We start from the raw sequence: 22,009 nt of genomic DNA, 5'->3' as shown, positions 1-22,009 counted from the left end.
AAAACATAGAAAACAAAAACATAGAATGCCCACCCACCTATCACACCCTGACCTAACTAAACAGAGAAAACACATCTCTCCTAGGTCAGAGCGTGACAGTACCCCCCCCAAAGGTGCGGACTCCCGGCCACAAACCTGAACCTATTGGGGAGGGTCCGGGTGGGCATCCATATTTGGCGGCGGCTCTGGTTCCGGGCGTAGAACCCCCTCCGCCCACTGATCCCCCCGCTTCTGTGTGTCCGGAGGAACCAGACCGTGGGTTATCAGCGGAGGCTCTGAAACGCCAACCACCGCTGAAGACTCTGAGCTGCAGACCACCGCTGAAGACTCTGGGCTGCAGACCACCGCTGAAGACTCTGGGCTGCAGACCGCCGTTGAAGACTCCGTACTGAGGAGCGTCGCTGGGGGCTCCGGACTGGGGAGCGTCGCTGGAGGCGCCGGACTGGGGAGCGTCGCTGGAGGCTCCGTACTGGTGAGCGTCGCTGGAGGCTCCGTACTGGTGAGCGTCGCTGGAGGCTCTGTACTGGTGAGCGTCGCTGGAGGCTCTGGACTGAGGAGCATCGTTGGAGGCTCCGTACTGGTGAACGTCGCTGGAGGCTCTGGACTGAGGAGTGTCGCTGGAGGCTCCGGACGGAGGAGCGTCGCCGGAGGCTCCGGACTGGGAAGCGTCATTATCGGTTCCGGACTAGTGACCGCTGCTGCTGGCTCCATGCCATGGATCATCTCTACAGGTTCCGCGCCATGGATCATCACAGGAGGCTTCATACCATGGATGATCTCTACAGGTGCCGGGCCATGGGTTTATCCCTACAGGCTCCGGACCATTTATAATCCCTTCAGGTTTTTTGCCAAGGATTATTTCTACAGGCTCCGGGCCATGGATTACCTCTAGAGGCTTCGTGCCATGGAACATCCCTACAAGCTATGGGCCATGGATCATCACTAGAGGCTTCGTGCCATGGATCATCTCTATAGTTTCGGACTATCGTTTATCACTGGAGGCTTAGATCGTGGAGCTGAAACAGGTCTCACCGGACTAGGAAGACGCACTGAGGACCGAGTGCTCAAAGCAGGCACCGGCCGCACTGGGCTATGGAGGCGAATTGGAGGGAGAGTGCGAAGAGCAGGTACAGGACGTATTGGATTATGGAGGCGCACCGGAGGGAGAGCGCGATGAGCAGGCACAGGGCGTACTGGGCTACGGAGACGCACTGGAGAGAGAGCGCAAGAGGCAGGCACATGCTCACCACAATAAGCACGGGGAGTTGGCTCAGGTCTCAGTCCTGGCCCAGCCAAACTACCCGTGTGCCCCCCCCCAAAAAAAGATTTGGGGGTGCCTCCTGTTCTTCCCCGGTAGGCTCCGATATCTCTCTATTACTTGCCCCCAAGTCCAGTTTCTCCTTTCTATCCACTCCTCACTTGACCAGGTGTCCATTTCTGCCCGGGCACGCCGCTTGATCCAATCATGGTGGGTAGTTCTGTAACGAGGGTCATATGAAGAAGACCAAGGCGCACCGTGTAGAGTGCTCATAATTACTTTAATGATGACACTTAAACGGAAAACAACAAAACGACAGCCAACAGTTCCGTCAGGTACTACTTACAAAACGGAAAACAACTACCCACACCAACACAGGAAAAACAGGCTGCCTAAGTATGGCTTCCAATCAGAGACAACGATAGACAGCTGCCTCTGATTGGAAACCATACCTGGCCAAAACATAAAAAACAAAAACATAGAATGCCCACCCACCTATCACACCCTGACCTAACTAAACAGAGAAAACACAGCTCTCCTAGGTCAGAGCGTGACAGCTAGACTTTCTTACCCGTATACATGGATGAACGCTTCTCCCTCTCTGTAACCATTGCCATGGTTGCCCTTAGTTTGAAGATGTAATCCGGAGACAGGTGTTTTATACAATAGCTTTCTGTGTTCTCTTTTCGACTCCCGCTGCATATTTGCAATCAAACACTAGAGTTCTCTCCATCTCCATAGCAATCATACTCTGCTACCACCGGGCATTCAACTTCTTCCATGACAACAACAATGTTGATCACTGTTTCTGAAGACTCTAGAATGTCTGGTTCAATTAAAATGTTTTTATCTAAATCAGGGATTTCCTCATCGTTTGATTCATTTTCAGAGTCAGAGTCAGCATGGCACGATCGTCCTCCAGACAGTGGAGAGCAGTAGCAATACTTCTGCAGTTCTTTATGATATCTTTCAAAAAAGCTGTGGTAGAAAGGATTACCTACACATACTGAACTGCTCATGTTATAGACAGAAGCATGCTACATGGCAGACCAATCCGAACTCATTGTTGTTATTCTGTCTCTCACTGTTCAAATAAACCTATCATTAAAATTATAGACTGATCATTTCTTACAGTGAGGGGGAAAAGTATTTCATCCCCTGCTGATTTTGTACGTTTGCCCACTGACAAAGAAATGATCAGTCTATAATTTTAATGGTAGGTTTATTTGAACAGTGAGAGACAGAATAACAACAAAAAAATCCAGAAAAACGCATGTCAAAAATGTTATAAATTGATTTGCATTTAAATGAGGGAAATAAGTATTTGACCCCCTCTCAATCAGAAAGATTTCTGGCTCCCAGGTGTCTTTTATACAGGTAACAAGCTGAGATTAGGAGCACACTCTTAAAGGGAGTGCTCCTAATCTCAGCTTGTTACCTGTATAAAAGACACCCGTCCACAGAAGCAATCAATCAATCAGATTCTAAACTCTCCACCATGGCCAAGACCAAAGAGCTCTCCAAGGATGTCAGGGACAAGATTGTAGACCTACACAAGGTTGGAATGGGCTACAAGACCATCGCCAAGCAGCTTGGTGAGAAGGTGACAACAGTTGGTGCGATTATTCGCAAATGGAAGAAACACAAAATAACTGTCAATCTCCCTCGGCCTGGGGCTCCATGCAAGATCTCACCTCGTGGAGTTGCAATGATCATGAGAACAATGAGGAATCAGCCCAGAACTACACGGGAGGATCTTGTCAATGATCTCAAGGCAGCTGGGACCATAGTCACCAAGAAAACAATTGGTAACACACTACGCAGCGAAGGACTGAAATCCTGCAGCGCCCGCAAGGTCCCCCTGCTCAAGAAAGCACATATACATGCCCGTCTGAAGTTTTCCAATGAACATCTGATTGATTCAGAGGACAACTGGGTGAAAGTGTTGTGGTCAGATGAGACCAAAATGGAGTTCTTTGGCATCAACTCAACTCGTCGTGTTTGAAGGGGGAGGAATGCTGCCTATGACCCCAAGAACACCATCCCCACCGTCAAACATGGAGGTGGAAAGATTATGCTTTGGTGGTGTTTTTCTGCTAAGGGGACAGGACAACTTCACCGCATTAAAGGGACGATGGACGGGGCCATGTACCGTCAAATCTTGGGTGAGAACCTCCTTATCTCAGCCAGGGCATTGAAAATGGGTTGTGGATGGGTATTCCAGCATGACAATGACCCAAAACACACAGCCAAGGCAACAAAGGAGTGGCTCAAGAAGAAGCACATTAAGGTCCTGGAGTGGCCTAGCCAGTCTCCAGACCTTAATCCCATATAAAATCTGTGGAGGGAGCTGAAGGTTCGAGTTGCCAAACGTCATCCTCGAAACCTTAATGACTTGGAGAAGATCTGGAAAGAGGAGTGGGATGTGTGCAAACCTGGTGGCCAACTACAAGAAACGTCTGACCTCTGTGAATGCCAACAAGGGTTTTGCCACCAAGTACAAAGTCATGTTTTGCAGAGGGGTCAAATACTTATTTCCCTCATTAAAATGCAAATCAATTTATACAATTTTTGACATGCGTTTTTCTGGATTTCTTTTTTTGTTATTCTGTCTCTCACTGTTCAAATAAACCTACCATTAAAATTCTAGACTGATCATTTCTCTGTCAGTGGGCACACGTACAAATTCAGCAGGGGATCAAATACTTTTTTCCCTCACTGTAAGAGCTCAGGGCCAGACCCAGATGCAGACACGGGAGGCAGATGGTTTGAGTGTTTGATATTTATTAGTTCCAAGAAGGGTAGGCAAGAGAATAGCCATGGACAGGCAAGGGTCAAAACCAGATCAGAGTCCAGAAGGTACAGAGTGGCAGGCAGGCTCGAGGTCAGGCAGGCAGACTGGTCAGGCAGGCGGGTATAGAGTCCAGAAAACAGGCAAGGGTCAAAACCAGGAGGACTAGCAAAAGAAAGAATAGCAAAAGCAGGAGCACGGGAAAAACACGCTGGTTGACTTGAAACAGACAAGACGAACTGGCACAGAGAGACAGGAAACACAGGGATAAATACACTGGGGAAAATAAGCTACACCTGGAGGGGGTGGAGACAATCACAAGGACAGGTGAAACAGATCAGGGCGTCACACTCTCGGCATGTCCAGCCCATCCATTATCTCAGCCAATCATGGCTAGCGGGAAGGTTCCTGTCTTTTCCCGTGGCTAAACCAACTAGGCTTGTAATTTATTCATATTTACAGATGGCAAACAAGTTTGTTATTAAGGCACATGAAAGTTCATTGTTCCAGAAGGCATTTCTGCCCAAAAACGCATTTTGATAAAAAATGTAAATGTTCATGTTCAAATGCCTCTCCTGTGAAGTAGTGACATGTGACATACTCCTAGTTTCCTGAAACTAGTCACATTTGTGCTCCCATACACTTTTGGTCATAAGCATGCTTATTTGCACATAAACACAGATGTATTATAAAAGAAAGAGAGAATACCATTGCTGCTGAGTAAATTATACCCCAGATTGTGTCCAAGATAAACAGTGTTTGTATGTTTCTTCCATCAAAAGCATAACAAACAAACCTAACAAGCCTCCTTCTCGTCAAGGCTCTGTGGTCTTTGCTGACTGCATTATCGCCAAGTAGCGATAAGGCAATTAGAGCAACTCAAAACAAAAGCTGTTATTCTGCACATTGCACCCGCAAGTCTGTTTACTCAGGAAAAGCTCTGTAGAAAACACAAACCTATCAAAAAACACATAACAGCTCCAGTGACTCAACAAAGCTACAGTATGTCGTTACATTTTACTCCATGTGAACTGTATTCTTTATATTTCAAGGTTCCTTCTTGACTCTACTCACAAAGAAACATGACATCAAATTCAACAAATGAAGTGTAGACCCCCAAATATTGACAACCCAATGTTCATTTCAGAGCTACTGACCAATATGCCACGACGTTAAAATGGAGACATGGAACAGTTTTGCAATTGCAGCCATTTGGCAACTTAAACTAGGGACAGTTCATGAATTTGTTGAATACGCTCCCAAAAGTGACATTTTTGCCTCCTTTTCTATTTTCTCACTCAGCCCCTCTTGCACCCCACTTACCCTGAAGAGCCTACTCTAATGATATGGAGGACGAGAGCTAATGTACCTCTCTGATTTGTACTAAGGATAGTTAAGCCCACGCAAACACTTGTAGGGACAAACACACAGTCACATGCTTTATATAACACAGAAACATTATATTTGTTTACCTTCCACTGTACTGTTTTCTGTGTCGGCTTAGAGTAAAGCAACACAGTTTTAATAAAATATCAGATTATAAGTACATAGCTGCAACCAAGATATTTATTTTTCATTTGAGCAGGGGTGTGTGACTCTTTAGAACGTTTTTTATTATCACTCAAGATTTCAGATTAAATTGTAGTTAGTTTGGGAACAACAATCTGTCCTATCTTCCTTCTTTAGAAAACTGAAAAAGAAAGAGATTGGATTTCTTGCTATACAGATCAGCAATAACAGCTGTTGTTGTGTTCCAAGTCAAGTCCCCGTCACAACGTGTTGAGGAGAAAACCTTGCTGTCACCCATGTCTGCCAACCACTGCTCAGTGAATTAGTTTTTTTTTCAAAACCATAATTGCATGAAATTGTGCAAAGTTGTAGAAAATTTAACGTGATTGTGGTCGATTGCAAGAGTGGTGTACTGAGAGAGAAGCAAGTGTTTGCATTTGCTCATCAGAGTGTAACACTTTGTACTGGGAGACAGCAGCTGTTGTGTGACAGAAAGACAATGAACTGCCTTAGAACAGAGCATGCCATTTATGCCACTGAAACCACTTTATGGTCTTAACTCAATTAGGCTGCATGGACTGCTGTTGGGTCTGTGTGTGTGTGTGCGTGTGTGCTTAATTTTTTTAATGAATGAGGGCAGAAATAGGGGAATAGGGTGAGAAATGATGAAAGTGTGAACGAGAGGATAGAATAAATTGGGAGGGAGAGATAATGGAAAGATTGTGAAAGCATATGAACACAATGGAAAGGAAATTGGACTGGAATCTCTGAGAAGATGAAAGCAGAAGGAATGACACTAGATAAAAAAATATTACATTTCACCATCTATAGGAATGCTTTCTACACTCAGTGTAGAAAAATTAAGAATACCTTCCTAATATTGAGTTGCACCCCCCCCCACACACACACACACTTTTTCCCTCAGAACAGCCTCAATTTGTCGGGGCATGGACTCTAAAAGGTGTCGAAAGCATTCCACAGGGATGCTGGCCCATGTTGACTCCAATGCTTCCCACAGTTGTGTCAAATAGAGGTCTACCGATTAATCGGCATGATTTCAAGTTTTCATAACAATCGGTAATCAGCATTTTTGGGCGCCGATGATGGCCGATTACATTGCACTCCACGAGGAGACTGCGTGCAGGCTGACCACCTGTTACGCGAGTGCAGCAAGGAGCCAAGGTAAGTTGCTGGCTAGCATGAAACTTATCTTATAAAAAACAATCAATCTTAACATAATCACTAGTTAACTACACATGGTTGATGATATTACGATATTGATATGATGATGATATTACTCCCAGATCACTGCACCTGTACATAGCCCATCTATAATTTAGCCCAAACTACTACCTCTTCCCCTACTGTATTTATTTATTTTATTTATTATTTTGCTCCTTTGCACCATATTATTTATATTTTAACTTTGAACTTTCTTCAAATTATAATTCTACCATTCCAGTGTTTTACTTGCTATACTTTATTTACTTTGCCACCATGGCCTTTTTTTGCCTTTACCTCCCTTATCTCACATCATTTGCTCACATTGTATATAGTCTTATTTTTGTCTACTGTATCATTGATTGTATGTTGTTTTACTCCATGTGTAACTCTGTGTTTTTGTATGTTGTCGAACTGCTTTGCTTTATCTTGGCCAGGTCGCAATTGTAAATGAGAACTTGTTCTCAACTTGCCTACCTGGTTAAATAAAGGTGAAATAAAAAATAAATAAAATAAATTACTAGTTTAACTAGCTTGTCCTGCATTGCAAATAATCAATGCGGTGCCTGTAAATTTATCATCGAATCACAGCCTACTTCGCCAAACGGGTGACGATGTAAAAAGCGCATTCGCAAAAAAAGCACTGTCGTTGCACCAATGTACCAAACCATAAACATCAATGCCTTTCTTAAAATCAATACACATGTATATTTTTTTTAACCTGCATATTTAGTTAAAAGAAATTCATGTTAGCAGGCAATATTAACTAGGGAAATTGTGTCTCTTCTCTTGCGTTCTGTGCAAGCAGAGTCAGGGTATATGCAGCAGTTTGGGCCACCTGGCTCGTTGCGAACTGTATGAAGACCATTTCTTCCTGACAAAGACCGTAATTAATTTACCAGAATTTTACATAATTATGACATAACATTGAAGGTTGTGCAATGTAACAGCAATATTTAGACTTATGGATGCCACCCGTTCAATAAAATACGGAACGGTTCTGTATTTCACTGAAAGAATAAACGTTTTGTTTTCTAAATGATAGTTTCCAGATTTGACCATATTAATGACCTAAGGCTCGTATTTCTGTGTGTTTATTATATTATAATTAAGTCAATGATTTGATATTTAATAGAGCAGTCTGACTGAGTGGTGGTAGGCAGCAGCGGGCTCGTAAGCATTCATTCAAACAGCACTTTCCTGCGTTTGCCAGCAGCTCTTCGCAATGCTTGAAGCACAGCGCTGTTTCTGACTTCAAGCCTATCAACTCCCGAGATTAGACTGGCAATACTATAGTGCCTATAAGAACATCATATAGTCAATGGTATATGAAATACAAATGGTATAGAGCGAAATAGTCCTATAATTCCTATAATAACTACAACCTAAAACTTCTTAACTGGGAATATTGAAGACTCATGTTAAAAGGAACCACCAGCTTTCATATGTTCTCATGGTCTGAGCAAGGAACTTAAATGTTAGCTTTTTTACATGGCACATTTTGCACTTTTACTTTCTTCTCCAACACTGTGTTTTTGCATTATTTAAACCAAATTGAACATGTTTCATTATTTATTTGAGACTAAATAGATTTTTATTTATGTATAATGTTAAGTTAAAATAAAAGTGTTCATTCAGTATTGTTGTAATTGTCATTATTACAAATATATATATATATATATAAAAATCGTACTATTAATCGGTATCGGCTATTTTTGGTCCTCCAATAATCGGTATCGGTATCGGCGTTGAAAAATCATAATCAGTTGACCTCTAGTGTCAAGTTGGCTGGATGTCTTTTGGGTGGTGTACCATTCTTGATACACATGGGAAACTGTTGAACGTGGAAAAACCCAGCCACTGTTGCAGTTCTTGACACAAACCGGTGCTCCTGGCAACTACTACCATATCCCGTTCAAAGCCACTTAAATATTTTGTCTTGCCCATTCCCCCTCTGAATAGCACACATACACAATCCATGTCTCAATTGTTTCAAGTCTTACAAATAATTTTTTTACCTGTCTCCTCCTCTTCATCTACACTGATTGAAGTGGATTCAACTAGTGACATCAATAAGGGATTCACCTGGTCAGTCTATGTCATGGAAGGACCGTAATGTTCTGTACACTCCCCCTTCTTCCTCTAGAAATCATGGACCGGGTGGCTCTGGGTGAGTGGCCGTGCCTGCGGCCTGCTGTCAACCCTCAGATCCACAGCCAGGAGCTGGGCCAACTCATGCAGCGCTGCTGGGCAGAAGAGCCCACTGAGAGGCCCGAGTTCAACCACATCAAACTGCTGCTACGCAAACAGAACAGGTGGGTGTAGGGGGGTGGAAGTGAGGAGAGTGTGTGTTCCATGATGCCATTAATGTCTGTGCGTTTCCACTCCAAAAAAAGAGTATGACTACAGTACCAGTCAAAAGTTTGGACGCACCTACTCATTCAAGGGTTTTTCTTTATTTTGACTATTTTCTACATTGTAGAAGAATAGCTAAGACATCAAGACTATGAAATAACACATATGGAATCATGTAGTAACCAAAAAAGTGTTTAAAAAAATCAAAATATATTTGAGATCCTTCAAAGTATCCACCCTTTGCCTTGATGACAGCTTTGCACACTTTTGGCATTCTCTCAACCAGCTTTTCCAACAGTCTTGAAGGAGTTCCCACATATGCTGAGCACTTGTTGGCTGCTTTTCCTTCACTCTGCGGTCCAACTCATCCCAAACCATCTCAATTGGGTTGAGTTGGGTGATTGTGGAGGTCAAGTCATCTGATGCAGCACTCCATCCCTCTCCTTCTTGGTAAAATAGCCCTTACACAGCCTGGAGGTGTTGGGTCATTGTACTGTTGAAAAACAAATGATAGTCCCACTAAGCGCAAACCAGATGGGATGGCATATCGCTGCAGAATGCTGTGGTAACCATGTTGGTTAAGTGTGCCTTGAATTCTAAATAAATCACTCACACTGTCACCAGCAAAGCACCACCACACCATCACACCTCCTCCTCCATGCTTTAAGGTGGGAACCACACATGCGGAGATCATCCGTTCACCTACTCTGTGTCTCACAAAGACACTGTGGTTGGAACCAAAAATCTCAAATTTGGACTCATCAGACCAAAGGACAGATTTCCACCTGTCTAATGTCCATTGCTCGTGTTTGTTAGTCCAAACAAGTCTCTTCTTATTATTGGTGTCCTTTAGTAGTGGTTTCTTTGCAGCAATTCGACCATGAAGGCCTGATTCACGCAGTCTCCTCTGAACAGTTGATGTTGAGATGTGTCTGTTACCTGAACTCTGTGAAGCATTTATTTGGGAAGCAATATCTGAGGCTGGTAACTCTAATGAACTTATCCTCTACAGCAGAGGTAACTATGGGTGTTCTTTTCCTGTGGCGGTCCTCATGAGAGCCAGTTTCAATAATAGCGCTTGATGGTTTTTGCTACTGCACTTCAAGAAACTTTAAAAGTTCTTGAAATGTTCCTGATTGACTGGCCTTCATGTCTTAAAGTAATGATGAACTGTTGTTTCTCTTTGCTTATTTGAGCTGTTCTTGCCATAATATGGACTTGGTCTTTTACCAAATAGGGCTATGTTCTGTATACCACCCCTACCTTGTCACAACATAACTGATTGGCTCAAACGCATTAAGAAGGAAAGAAAGTCCACAAATTCCAAAACTTTTAACAAGGCACACCTGTTAATTGAAATGCATTCCAGGTGACTACCTCATGAAGCTGGTTGAGAGAATGCCAAGAGTGTGCAAAGCTGTCATTGAGGCAAAGGGTGGCTACTTTGAAGAATCTCAAATCTCAAATATATTTTGATTTGTTTAACACCTTTTTGGTTACTAGATGATTCCATATGTGTTATTTCATAGTTTTGATGTCTTCACTATTATTCTACAATGTAGAAAATAGTAAAAAATAAAGAAAAACCCTTGAATGAGTAGGTGTGTCCAAACTTTAGACTGGTATTGTATATGTGTGTGTGTGTGTGTGTGCGTGTGTATGTAGGGAGTGCAGCACTAACATCCTGGATAACCTGCTGTCCCGTATGGAGCAGTATGCTAACAACCTGGAGGAGCTGGTGGAGGAGAGAACCCAGGCCTACCACGAAGAGAAACGCAAGGCTGAGGCCCTGCTCTACCAGATACTACCACAGTGAGTCTCTGCTATACACACACAAACACAAACACAAACACATACACAGTGAGTCAATGCGTTACACACACACTGTGAGTAATGTTAATGTCTGTACCTGCAGTTCAGTGGCGGAGCAGCTAAAGAGAGGGGAGACGGTACAGGCTGAGGCCTTTGATTCAGTCACCATCTACTTCAGTGACATTGTGGGCTTCACAGCCATATCAGCTGAGAGCACACCTATGCAGGTGAGAGAGCACGATCACATTGTGACACTACTCCCACAGGTGTGACAAGTTACAAAGATAGACTTTACAAGGGAGGCCATAGTCAAACCAAACAATTCCTATTCTGCTTTAAAAAATGTTTGCCTCTTTAGGTTGTGACCCTGCTCAATGACCTCTACACCTGTTTCGATGCCATCATTGACAACTTTGATGTTTACAAGGTAACATTATATTTCTCATCAATGTGCAGATGAAGGAAAGGAAAAGAGGAGATGAAGCCTCTATTGAGATCCTCCATTAGGACACACTGACCTCCCTGCCCCTGCTGTTTCTGTGGCGCCCCCAGGTGGAGACCATCGGCGATGCCTACATGGTGGTGTCCGGCTTGCCGGTGAGGAACGGGAAGCTACACGGCCGAGAGATCGCCCGCATGGCCCTGGCTCTGCTCAACGCCGTACGCACCTTCAAAATCCGACACCGGCCTGACCAGCAGCTCAAACTACGCATCGGCATCCACAGCGGTGAGCGGCACGCGATGGTCACATACTAGCAGACACAGTGATGATATTGACCAATTTCAGTTGTGTGATTGACCAATTCACTCCACTCTATATTCAGGCCCTGTGTGTGCAGGAGTGGTGGGGCTGAAGATGCCACGGTACTGTCTGTTTGGAGACACAGTCAACACCTCTTCACGACTGGAGTCCAATGGTGAAGGTAAGCCACAGAGTAGTCATACAACATGTGGGTTTTAAATCTGGGACTCAAGTTCCACAGATCTGCTGGTTTTCATATCTCTGTGGTAGGTAATTGACTAATTAATGATTGCTCTCCTCAACTTCTCCCGCACAGCGCTGAAGATCCATGTGTCTGCAGCCACACGTGACGTCCTGCAGGAGTTCAACTGCTTCCAGCTGGAGCTGAGAGGAGATGTGGAGATGAAGGGGAAGGGGAAAATGACCACCTACTGGCTACTGGGAGAGAGCAAGAGCAACGAGTCAACGAGCTAAGAGGACGAGCCAAGGGATGGAGGGAGGAAGGTCATGAATGAAGAAGTGGTGGAGGCAAACGTGAGCAAATAATGGGAACCACTGGTTTGAAGTGCTGGAGCAAGTAATCAAATGAAGAGGCCCGGTGAATGAATGAGGTGGGGAGGGGGGAGGTAGATGAGGAAGAGGACAAGGAAGGAGGAGAAGGAGGATGTGGAGAACGTTCTTCACTTCAGCCGTCCTGCACTCGAACATCTAGATTCTAAGGACATATCGAAAGCTACATGCTCTGAGAGTGTGTGTGTGATGTTCTGTGTATACGTTTTTCCAGTTTTATTTCTATGTTGGAGGTTTTGGATGCAACACTGATGGTATTTTAGATCGGTAAAAAAAAATTGGTTCACAAACAAACAGGAGGTTGTGGATATTGCTACCTGGTGGTCACATTATGTAACTGTTTTTTGAATTCATGTCTTTTATGAGTACACAGTATCCCACTGGGCACAGACGTCAGTTCAATGTCTAGTTTTCATTTAAATTTGGTTGAGTTGTCAACTACTGTGAATTCAACGTGAAATAAACAACAAATATCACTGTCATTGGATTTAGGTTAAGAGTTGGGTGAAAAAAATACGAAATGCCCTTACGTTGATGACTTTTTTGCAAATCCAATTAGTTTTCCACGTTGACTCAACATCATCACATACATTTTCGGGGTTGAAATGACATAGAAATTACGTTCAAACTTCTTTTACCCAGTGGGATATATAATTTGATTAATTTCCACTGTAGTCTTTGTGATTATGTATCCCCAGACACCAACCACAATAACTGAGCCTACTCTTGAGTTAAAATGACTTGTTTGATGTGTGGGTGTGCGTGTGTCTAATGTCTCATCAGTGTATATGATTTGTCCGTTTACAGTCATATCGGTCTTATTATTTTGTATAATACAGATGTTTATTTCTCAATAGATTACTTTTCTATTGCCTAAAGGGCAATTCACAGAAATGCACTTAAGATAAAGTCAAGCATCCCACTTCTTCGGCACCATATACAGTTTCATTATTTTCACTGAAGTGTACGATTGCCTATGAATCTGTTTAATAAGATTCAGTTTAATGCATTATTGTTGTTAGTGAAAACATACAGCTGAGCTTACATCATACACATCATACACATATGCCATGGCCGTCTCAGTCACCAGATCTCGACCCAATTTAATACTTATGGGATATTCTGGTGCGTTTTTCACCACCATCAACAAAATACCAAATGATGGATTTTCTCGTGGAAGAATGTTCTCGCACTTGTAGAATTTATGCTAAGGTATATTGAAGCTGTTCTGGCTCAACGCCCTATTAAGCAACTTTACGTTGGTGTTTCCTTTATTTTGTCAGTTACCTGTATTCAACAGTAATTGAAGACGGGTAACTGTTTTCTGCTGGAAAGACAGGCTCTTGACAGAGGATAGTTTTATGAAAATTGTGGATGGACAGCTGGACACACACTGGCTCCTAATTTCCTAAATGGATTTGTCTGAACTGCTACTCTGAAAACACCCTGGAATAAAAATTAAAAGGTCACCAGGGAACTTTTAGAAAGGGTTCACACTGAGAACCTCTATAACTTTGCAATAATTAACCGCGACGAAAGGATTAAATGAATTCTGGGGTAGATGTGTATAAAGGACGAAATGAATTCTGGGGTAGATGTGTATAAAGGACTAAATGAATTCTGGGATAGATGTGTATAAAGGACTAAATTAATTATGGGGTAGATGTGTATAAAGGACTAAATTAATTCTGAGGTAGATGTGTATAAAGTTCAATATTTTGGTTTGGTGTTCACAGTAACCTTTGAGTTTGAGAGTCATGGAGAATGGTATTGTTTTTTGCGTCTCAAGCCAACAGTGTTCATCATCTGTTGAGAGGTGTTGAACAGATCAATACTGTCTGTAAGACCTCATAAATCAGCCTGTCAACATGTATTTTCATCTCGTGTTTTCTGTTTGAATCAGTAAATATGGTATAAGTGTTTTAGTTCTGTGTGTCCCTATCAGTGGTGGGGTGTATGTAAGTGTATTCACTATTCAGAGCATGTGAGTGACAGGAGGTGTAACGACTGCCGTGAGAGAGAGTGGACCAAAACGCAGCGGAGTTAGTGTTCATCATATTTAATTATTAAACGGAACACTATACAACTACAAAATAAGAAACTGACAGCCAAACAGTCCTGTCAGATGAAACACAATGACAGAAACAATTACCCACAAAACCCCAATGGAAAAACATGCACTTATGTGTGACTCCCAATCAACAACAACGAACTTCAGCTGTGCCTGATTGGGAGCCACACACGGCCCAAAACAAAGAAATACAAAAACATAGAAAAAGGACATAGAACGCCCACCCAATGTAACACCCTGGCCTAACCAAAATAAAGAACAAAAAACCCCTCTCTATGGCCAGGGCGTTACAGTACCCCCCCCAAGGTGCGGACTCCGGCCGCAAAACCTGACACTGAAGGGGAGGGTCCGGGTGGGCCTTCTTACGGTGGCGGCTCAGGTGCGGGATGTGGCCTCTGCCCCACCCTTGGCGTCGCCGTCTTAGGTGGAGCACCTGGCCGCGCCGCAGGTCTGGTGGGCGACCCTGACTTCGCCCGGCTGGCGGGCGACCCTTGTTGCGCCCGGCTGGCGGGCGTCCCTTGCTGCGCCCGGCGGCAATGGCTTAGCCAGGCTGGCGGGCGGCGATGGCTGCGCCCGGCTGGCGGGCGGCGATGGCAGATCCGGACAGGCGGGCCACTCTGGCGGCTCCGAACTGGCGGGCCACTCTGGCGGCTCGAACTGGCGGGCCGCTCTGGCAGCTCCGAACTGGCGGGCGGCTCTGGCGGCTCCTGACTGGCGGGCGGCTCTGGCGGCTCCTGACTGGCGGGCGGTTCTGGCGGCTCCTGACTGGCGGGCGGCTCTGGCGGCTCCTGACTGGCGGCTCCTGACTGGCGGGCGGCTCTGGCGGCTCCTGACTGGCGGGCGGCTCTGGCGGCTCCGGACTGGCGGGCGGCTCTGGCGGCTCCGGACTGGCGGGCGGCTCTGGCGGCTCCGGACTGGCGAGACCCTCTGGTCCGTGGAGCAGGCACAGGACAGACCAGGATGGGGAGACCCACTGGAGGCCTGGTCCGAGGAGGAGGCACAGGCTTAACCAGGATGGGGAGACCCACTAGAGGCCTGGTCCGTGGAGCAGGCACAGGACAGACCAGGATGGGGAGACCCACTGGTGGCCTGGTCCTAGGAGGAGGCACAGGACTGACCAGGACGGGGAGACCCACTGGAGGCCTGGTCCGTGGAAGCGGCACAGGAGAGACCAGGATGGGGAGATCCACTGGAGGCCTGGTCCGTGGAGCAGGCACAGGACAGACCAGGATGGGGAGACCCACTGGAGGCCTGGTCCGAGGAGGAGGCACAGGCTTAACCAAGATGGGGAAACCCACTGGAGGACTGGTCCGAGGAGGAGGCACGGGCTTGACCAGGATGGGAAGACATGCAGGAGGCCTGGTTCTGGGCGTAGGCACAGGACGTGCAGGGCTGGGAAGACATGCAGGAGGCCTGTTTCTGGGCGCAGGCACAGTCTTCAACAGACGGCCAGCACGCACCTCAGGACGAGTATGGAGAACTGACTCAGGTGACATCAATTCACTGACACGCTCCGTAGGGCGAATGCCGTGCCTTATGCACCAAACCAGCAGCTCTCTCATCTCTCTCTCCTCCAATCTCCCCATCAACTCCTTCACTGTCTCTGCTTCGCACCCTTCGCTCACCTCCAACGTCAACCCGACTGGCTCTGGTTCCGACCTCGGCACCGCCGACTGTCCCGTGTGCCCCCCCCCCAAAAAAAATCTTTGGGCTGCCTCTCGTGCCTGTTGCGCTCTCTCTCCTCATACAATCGCCTCTCCGCTCTCGCCGCTTCGATCTCCCACTGCGGGAGGCGATACTCCCCAGCCTGAGTCCATACTCCCTCTCCGTCCAGTATTTGTTCCCACGTCCATGAGTCCATCATGCTGCTCTCCTGGTGCTGCTCCTTCCTCCGCTGCTTGGTCCTTGTTTGGTGGGTAATTCTGTAACGGCTGTCTGAAGAGAGAGTGGACCAAAACGCAGCGGAGTTAGTGTTCATCATATTTAATTATTAAACGGAACACTATACAACTACAAAATAAGAAACTGACAGCCAAACAGTCCTGTCAGGTGAAACACAATGACAGAAACAATTACCCACAAAACCCCAACGGAAAAACATGCACATATGTGTGACTCCCAATCAACAACAACGAACTTCAGCTGTGCCTGATTGGGAGCCACACACGGCCCAAAACAAAGAAATACAAAAACATAGAAAAAGAACATAGAACGCCCACCCAATGTAACACCCTGGCCTAACCAAAATAAAGAACAAAAAACCCTCTCTATGGCCAGGGCGTTACAGGAGGGTAAAAAAAAGCAGCCACTTACTTGGCTTTTACAGGTACGTTTTCTCCACCAAACCCTTTCATCACTTATCGAATCTCATTTAAACTATATCTGATCCCCACTTCACTATTATCAAATATCTTTAAATTACTTAATTAAACCCTCTTCTAATCCAGGGCAGCCTAGACAAAATGAGCAATACTGTAGTTTAGGGTTCTTTCTCCCTGTCTCTCTCCCTCTTTTCTCTTTCTCAGTCAATCATCTCTGACTAATCTCTCTCTCTCTCCCCAAGGATCAAATGTAACCCTTTCCCTTAGATCAGAGCCCAAAGGTGGGTATTAGGATAAGTCTTAAACTGTAACCTGTCATCCATCATAAGGTAATGTAGTCATTATCTAATGTGTCTTGAAGCCTGTGAAGTATGTGTTTGATCTCTGTAACATCAAGTGCTTGAGTGAAGTAGACAATATATATAACTGTTTCTATTGTAGCTTTGAAATGTGGTACTAAACTTTATTTTACTCTTTAATTTATCTTGCTTGTTAGTTGATTCATTTCAACTGTCATATTTATTGTGGTAAAAACTGAAATAGACAAGGTACATTTTTATTTTTAATGCATTCATTTCTTCAAGTCAAGGGCATGGATAAGTTTGCACAGAAGGAAAATAGGCTATATAGTAGGACAGTATACTGAACATTGTGTTCAAATGTTTTTGAAATTTATATGGGAAACCTGGACAATGTTGTGGATTGAAAGATCAGCAATGTTATTTAATTTGACCATAATATCTCATATGGCACATCAAGGGAGACTTTTTAAAACTCATTTCCTGCTATTCTACAACGTTTGACTACTTATTACGGTATTTTGAGGGGTATATGGGTGTATTTTGAAAACACAGTATAAGTGGAAGCACCCCCCCCCCCCCCCCCCCAAAAAAAGAAACTACTTTTTCCCCTGGATTTCAACACATTTTGCCATGGGGCAGAGAGAAAAATGTTGCAGTTTTATAGCAAATGTTCAACTATTCTACACATTTTGCCATGGAGCAGAGAAAACGATTTTCTGTTTTATAGCTAATCTCGTCAATTTCCATGTGGCACATCAATCTCGCCAATTTCCATGTGGCACATCAAGAGTCTGATGCCTGGATCCCTGTTCCCAAAATGTTGTCGCTCTGCACAAATGGAGCGTCTCTTTTCGCCGACCGGTACATTGCCCGAACTGAAGCCAGGCGCTTCTCGAATAGTTGCTTTATTTGTCCATTCCCCGGGGAACACAGTGACAGAGGTCCGGGATGATCAGTGTCCAGATAGAGATACTCAGAATGTCGATAGTTTTCTGACTGACGTGAGGCGCAACTGAGTTGACGCCGCGTAGTACGAAAAGGAGTGCGCTATCCTCCTAGAGCCAGGGATCGTTTAAAAATCTGACAGAGGGCGTCTGATCTTTAGTCGACGAGGGTGTGCTGGTCCCGTTGATCATGCAAGACTGTGTCAAGTCATCTTTAAAAATAATGACTCCCTCCTTCGGACGCAGGGGCTTTCGCCCAGGGTGAGGAAGCCATATGGCGTTGTGATTTTGGGTAAATGCGGAAGAGACATTGCCGCCCGTGTCGTTGGATCCACCAAATCTTCGGCAACAGTGGAATTGTATAGCGACGTCGGTGGACCAGCGAGCATCCTTCCCGGTCCCTTGGAGTTTGCAGACATCGTGCGTGGCGCGCCTGTCCCGGGGGTGGAATGGTAAACTCTGGGATGCGGTCAGGTGTCATCATATGTCCTTAAAATATATATGTTTTTGTCTTTGCAACCGTCTAGGTCGGTTGGAGTTGCAGTTGCGTTGACATTTTCGATTTTTCGGAATGGGATCCGATTACTTTTACGCAAATCAACTTTTACGCACATCCACTTTTACGCACATCTAGACGGCGTTAACGAACTCAGTAGACCTCACTGTTGGCCTGCTGTAGCTTATTGTTTTACATTTGCTAATCTTTTTCTGTTGATTTAGTGTAAGACTTTAGGACCATATTCGACTGCAGACTAGATATGGAATGAAGGAGTGTCCAATTTCTCGGAGATATGCTTCTGAAGTGACAGATAAAGCTGTGCCCATATATTTAAATTACAGGTATATCACATGCCTCATTGGTTCTCAGATACTATCACCTACTTATTGACGTCAATAAGTGGTGTCTTTTTCAGTCAACATCTGAACTGAACTCCTCCCACGGGTTTGGCTAACAGATGCCCTTGCCATACTGAAGTTAACTTTATAAGCACCTCTGTGCATTCAAATCATCAATGACACTGTCATAAACCATTATTTTACAAGTGCTAAAAGCAGTGGCGGTCAGTGTCGTTTAAGATGAGGGAGGAGGATTATTTTATTAATGAGCATTGCCTTATTTCTATTACAACATATTGGATGACTCTCATTCATATTTTATTCACCCAGTTCAATGTAAGAGCGATAGGTTTAGGCTACTACATGATACTCAAATTTTCACTATACCCATCATGAGGTTGCTACAACCTAGCTTATGAATGAGGTTTACAACGTAGGTGCACACAGGTCGAGAGACAAATTTGAGGTAACAGACAGTGACATTCAATACCGCCTTGCACACTCTTGCCTGATATAGGGTGTAATCATTAGTCCAACAGCTGCAAACAATGTTTATGTTTATCCCTGTTTTGTTCCGTTTGCTTCTGCTTAAAAGTTTTTCAACAGAATCGGCGGAATGAATACACCCCTGATCACGTGTAAACACAGTTCACTCTCATAACAGCCATGTTGTATTCCTTCTCTTCCCTTCACTTGTGGACTTCAACGTACAACACATCAGCTGTATGTGCCCGGGTGAAAAAAACTTTCCCAGGCAAACCGCTACACAAAGCCTACATCATTGTCACAATATTAGCTAAAGTAACATCATAGTCAGCATAGCTAATAGAACTAATGCGTTAGTAAACCCGCTACAATCATGCAGTAACATTAGTGTACAGTCAGTAAGCAGTTACACCGGTGGGCCCTGGTGGCAATAAACTTGTAATGCCAAAAGCTTACCTTGACTTGGAAGAGTTCCAGTGTTGTGTTGGAAAGTCATCCCTCTGTTTGAGCAGGGTGTTTCCGTAGGCTAAACTAGCTTGCTGCATTTGCTAGCTAATTCAGTAAAACTGAAAGGGGGAGAAAAAAAATACTCTTTCTCTCTTGCTTCTCCTTCACTTTGGAAGAAATTAATTTAACTGTTCAACTATAGTCTTTCTCTGTCTTTGAGTCAACTACTCACCACATTTTATACACTGCAGTGCTAGCTAGCTTGAGTTTATGCTTTCAGTACTAGAATAATTCACTGATCCTTTGATTGGGTGTACAACATGTCAGTTCATGCTGCAAGAGCTCTGATAGGCTGGAGGACGTCCTCCGGAAGTTGTCATAATTACTGTGTAAGTCTATGGAACAGGGTGAGAACCATGAGCCTCATAGGTTTTGTATTGAAGTCAATGTACCCAGAGGAGGACGGAAGCTGGCTGTCCTCCAGCTACACCATGGTGCTACCCTCAGAGTGCTATTGAGGCTACTGTAGACCTTCTTTGCAAAATAGTATGTTTTAATAAGTTATTTGATGACGTGATTATATTTAGTATAGTCTTATCTAAAAAGGATAACTTTTGAAATGTTTTACAATTTAAATTTTTATGAAATTCACTCAGGAGGACGGTCCTCCCCTTCCTCCTCTGATGAGCCTCCACTGGCTAAAAGATGACCAAAACGTTCAACCATTAATCGTGTTGATTAATGGTTTATAGAGCACAAAAACAACTAGGTTATATCTATTTTGTAGTCTCGGAAATCCCAGACCGAGCTAGGGCACCAGCACTGTGCTGGAACATTGTAAGATTGTGGGAGGCAACCCATCTGTCTAGAGACTCTAGTGAGACTAGCTACAGTATTTAGTATTAAGTTTAGTATTAAGAAATTATATATAGATTTTTTTTTTTAAGCTTTCAGTTAAGTCAAGTGTTGAAGATTTTATCAGCAGTACAGCTCTAGGATGGTTACATTACATGTCCATTGGGCAGCTCTCTCTGGCTGTTGTTGCTAAGAATAGTGATTCTAAACACACTGACTGATGACTGTTATGTCACATTTTTTTTACCAACTTTATATTGTTGCAATCTTTAAGTTAAGAACTATTCTTGCGTGCATATGTGTGATCGGCAATGTGGCTGGGTGCAAATACATATGAGTAAATATCAATGACTCTCAACTTCTTCTGGCTGGGAGGTATATTGAAGAAGCGTTTGGATGAGTTGAGTTCTACTCGTTCCACCTGCCTTACTGCTCTTTTCTGTCCCCTTCCAGATGCCTCTAAGGTACAGCTGCTTTCTCCTTCCATCTGGCTGGCTGTTCTCTTTTGCCCCTTGTTGCTAGCCGCCTTATCTGATGTACGGGCAGAGCCCCCTTCACTCTGGCTGGCTGTTGTCTTCAGTCCGCTGCTGCCATGGATGGGTTTGGTCCCCTGTCGCAGCTTGATGAGCTTGAGGATCCATTTAGGCCTCTGCAGCTGGCTCCATTTCTTTTCCAGCTCCTTTCTTTTAATTTCTTTCTTTTTGATATCTTCCAATCTTTTAATTTCTTTATTTTTTATGTTGTTCAGCTGCTTCTCTGTCAGGGAGAAGCCAATCGTCCTCAGGATCATCCTGATTTCATTGGGGTTGATGGGGTCAACAAGCAGGATGGACTCATATAGGACTTTAGTCTTTTGGGGCTTTGGGAGGTGGTACAGGTCAGCAGTAGCCCTGTGAGCAACTTTGCCCTTTGAGCCAAAAGATGGAGGTGTTGCTTCGCTGTTACCCATGGACACCAGAGACTTGACCTCTAGGCCTCTGTCACTTTGGAGCCTGGGGTTCCCTGACTTGTATGCTATGGATATCTGTAAATTGGAGATAGAGAATATTCTGAGTTTACAAACAAGTTGAATTTACAATAAATACATGAATATCTTGATTTGGAAGGCTGAGGGTGAACTTTGACCAGTACTGAACATTTGAAAGCACTTTCTTAGCATTTTAAAGCGCTTTTTTGGGACTGGCAAAACCAGTCCACTCTGACCAAAATTTTAGGATAAAAGTAGCTTAAACTTGTTTATTGTAAAGAATACAAATAATAATAATACTCACAGTTTCCATTTCAGGCATTCATATGTAGAAGATTGTATTTAAAAAATAACTTTAAATGGAAGTTTGTTGATAAAACAGTTATTTTAGGTTTGATCCGTAGCTGTGTTTATTCCATATTCATATTCTGTTGGTGCTTTTCCAAATATTCTGGAACGATGCATCATAATGGAGGTGCGTATATAACATGCTTTGCTGTCATATGGTTTGTTTCAGGTAT

The 22,009-nt window shown here is 44.2% G+C and overlaps 1 protein-coding gene across 1 annotated transcript in view; it reads left to right on the top strand.

Moving 5' to 3' along the window:
• The window catches only part of LOC106605459 (atrial natriuretic peptide receptor 1), a 74,342-nt gene extending 60,211 nt beyond the window's left edge, over positions 1–14,131 (top strand). The window contains exons 16-22 of the mRNA XM_014201144.2: positions 8,926–9,094; positions 10,800–10,946; positions 11,050–11,173; positions 11,305–11,373; positions 11,499–11,673; positions 11,771–11,869; positions 12,005–14,131. Of these exons, the coding sequence (XP_014056619.1) occupies positions 8,926–9,094; positions 10,800–10,946; positions 11,050–11,173; positions 11,305–11,373; positions 11,499–11,673; positions 11,771–11,869; positions 12,005–12,162 (941 nt within the window). The 3' untranslated portion in view covers positions 12,163–14,131. The remainder of the gene's footprint in view (positions 1–8,925; positions 9,095–10,799; positions 10,947–11,049; positions 11,174–11,304; positions 11,374–11,498; positions 11,674–11,770; positions 11,870–12,004) is intronic.
• The last annotated feature ends 7,878 nt before the right edge of the window (positions 14,132–22,009 follow it).

Source organism: Salmo salar, chromosome ssa05 (assembly GCF_905237065.1).
Source record: "Salmo salar chromosome ssa05, Ssal_v3.1, whole genome shotgun sequence".
In the NCBI taxonomy this organism is placed as follows: domain Eukaryota; kingdom Metazoa; phylum Chordata; class Actinopteri; order Salmoniformes; family Salmonidae; genus Salmo; species Salmo salar.
This window is presented reverse-complemented; position numbering and strand designations above follow the sequence as displayed.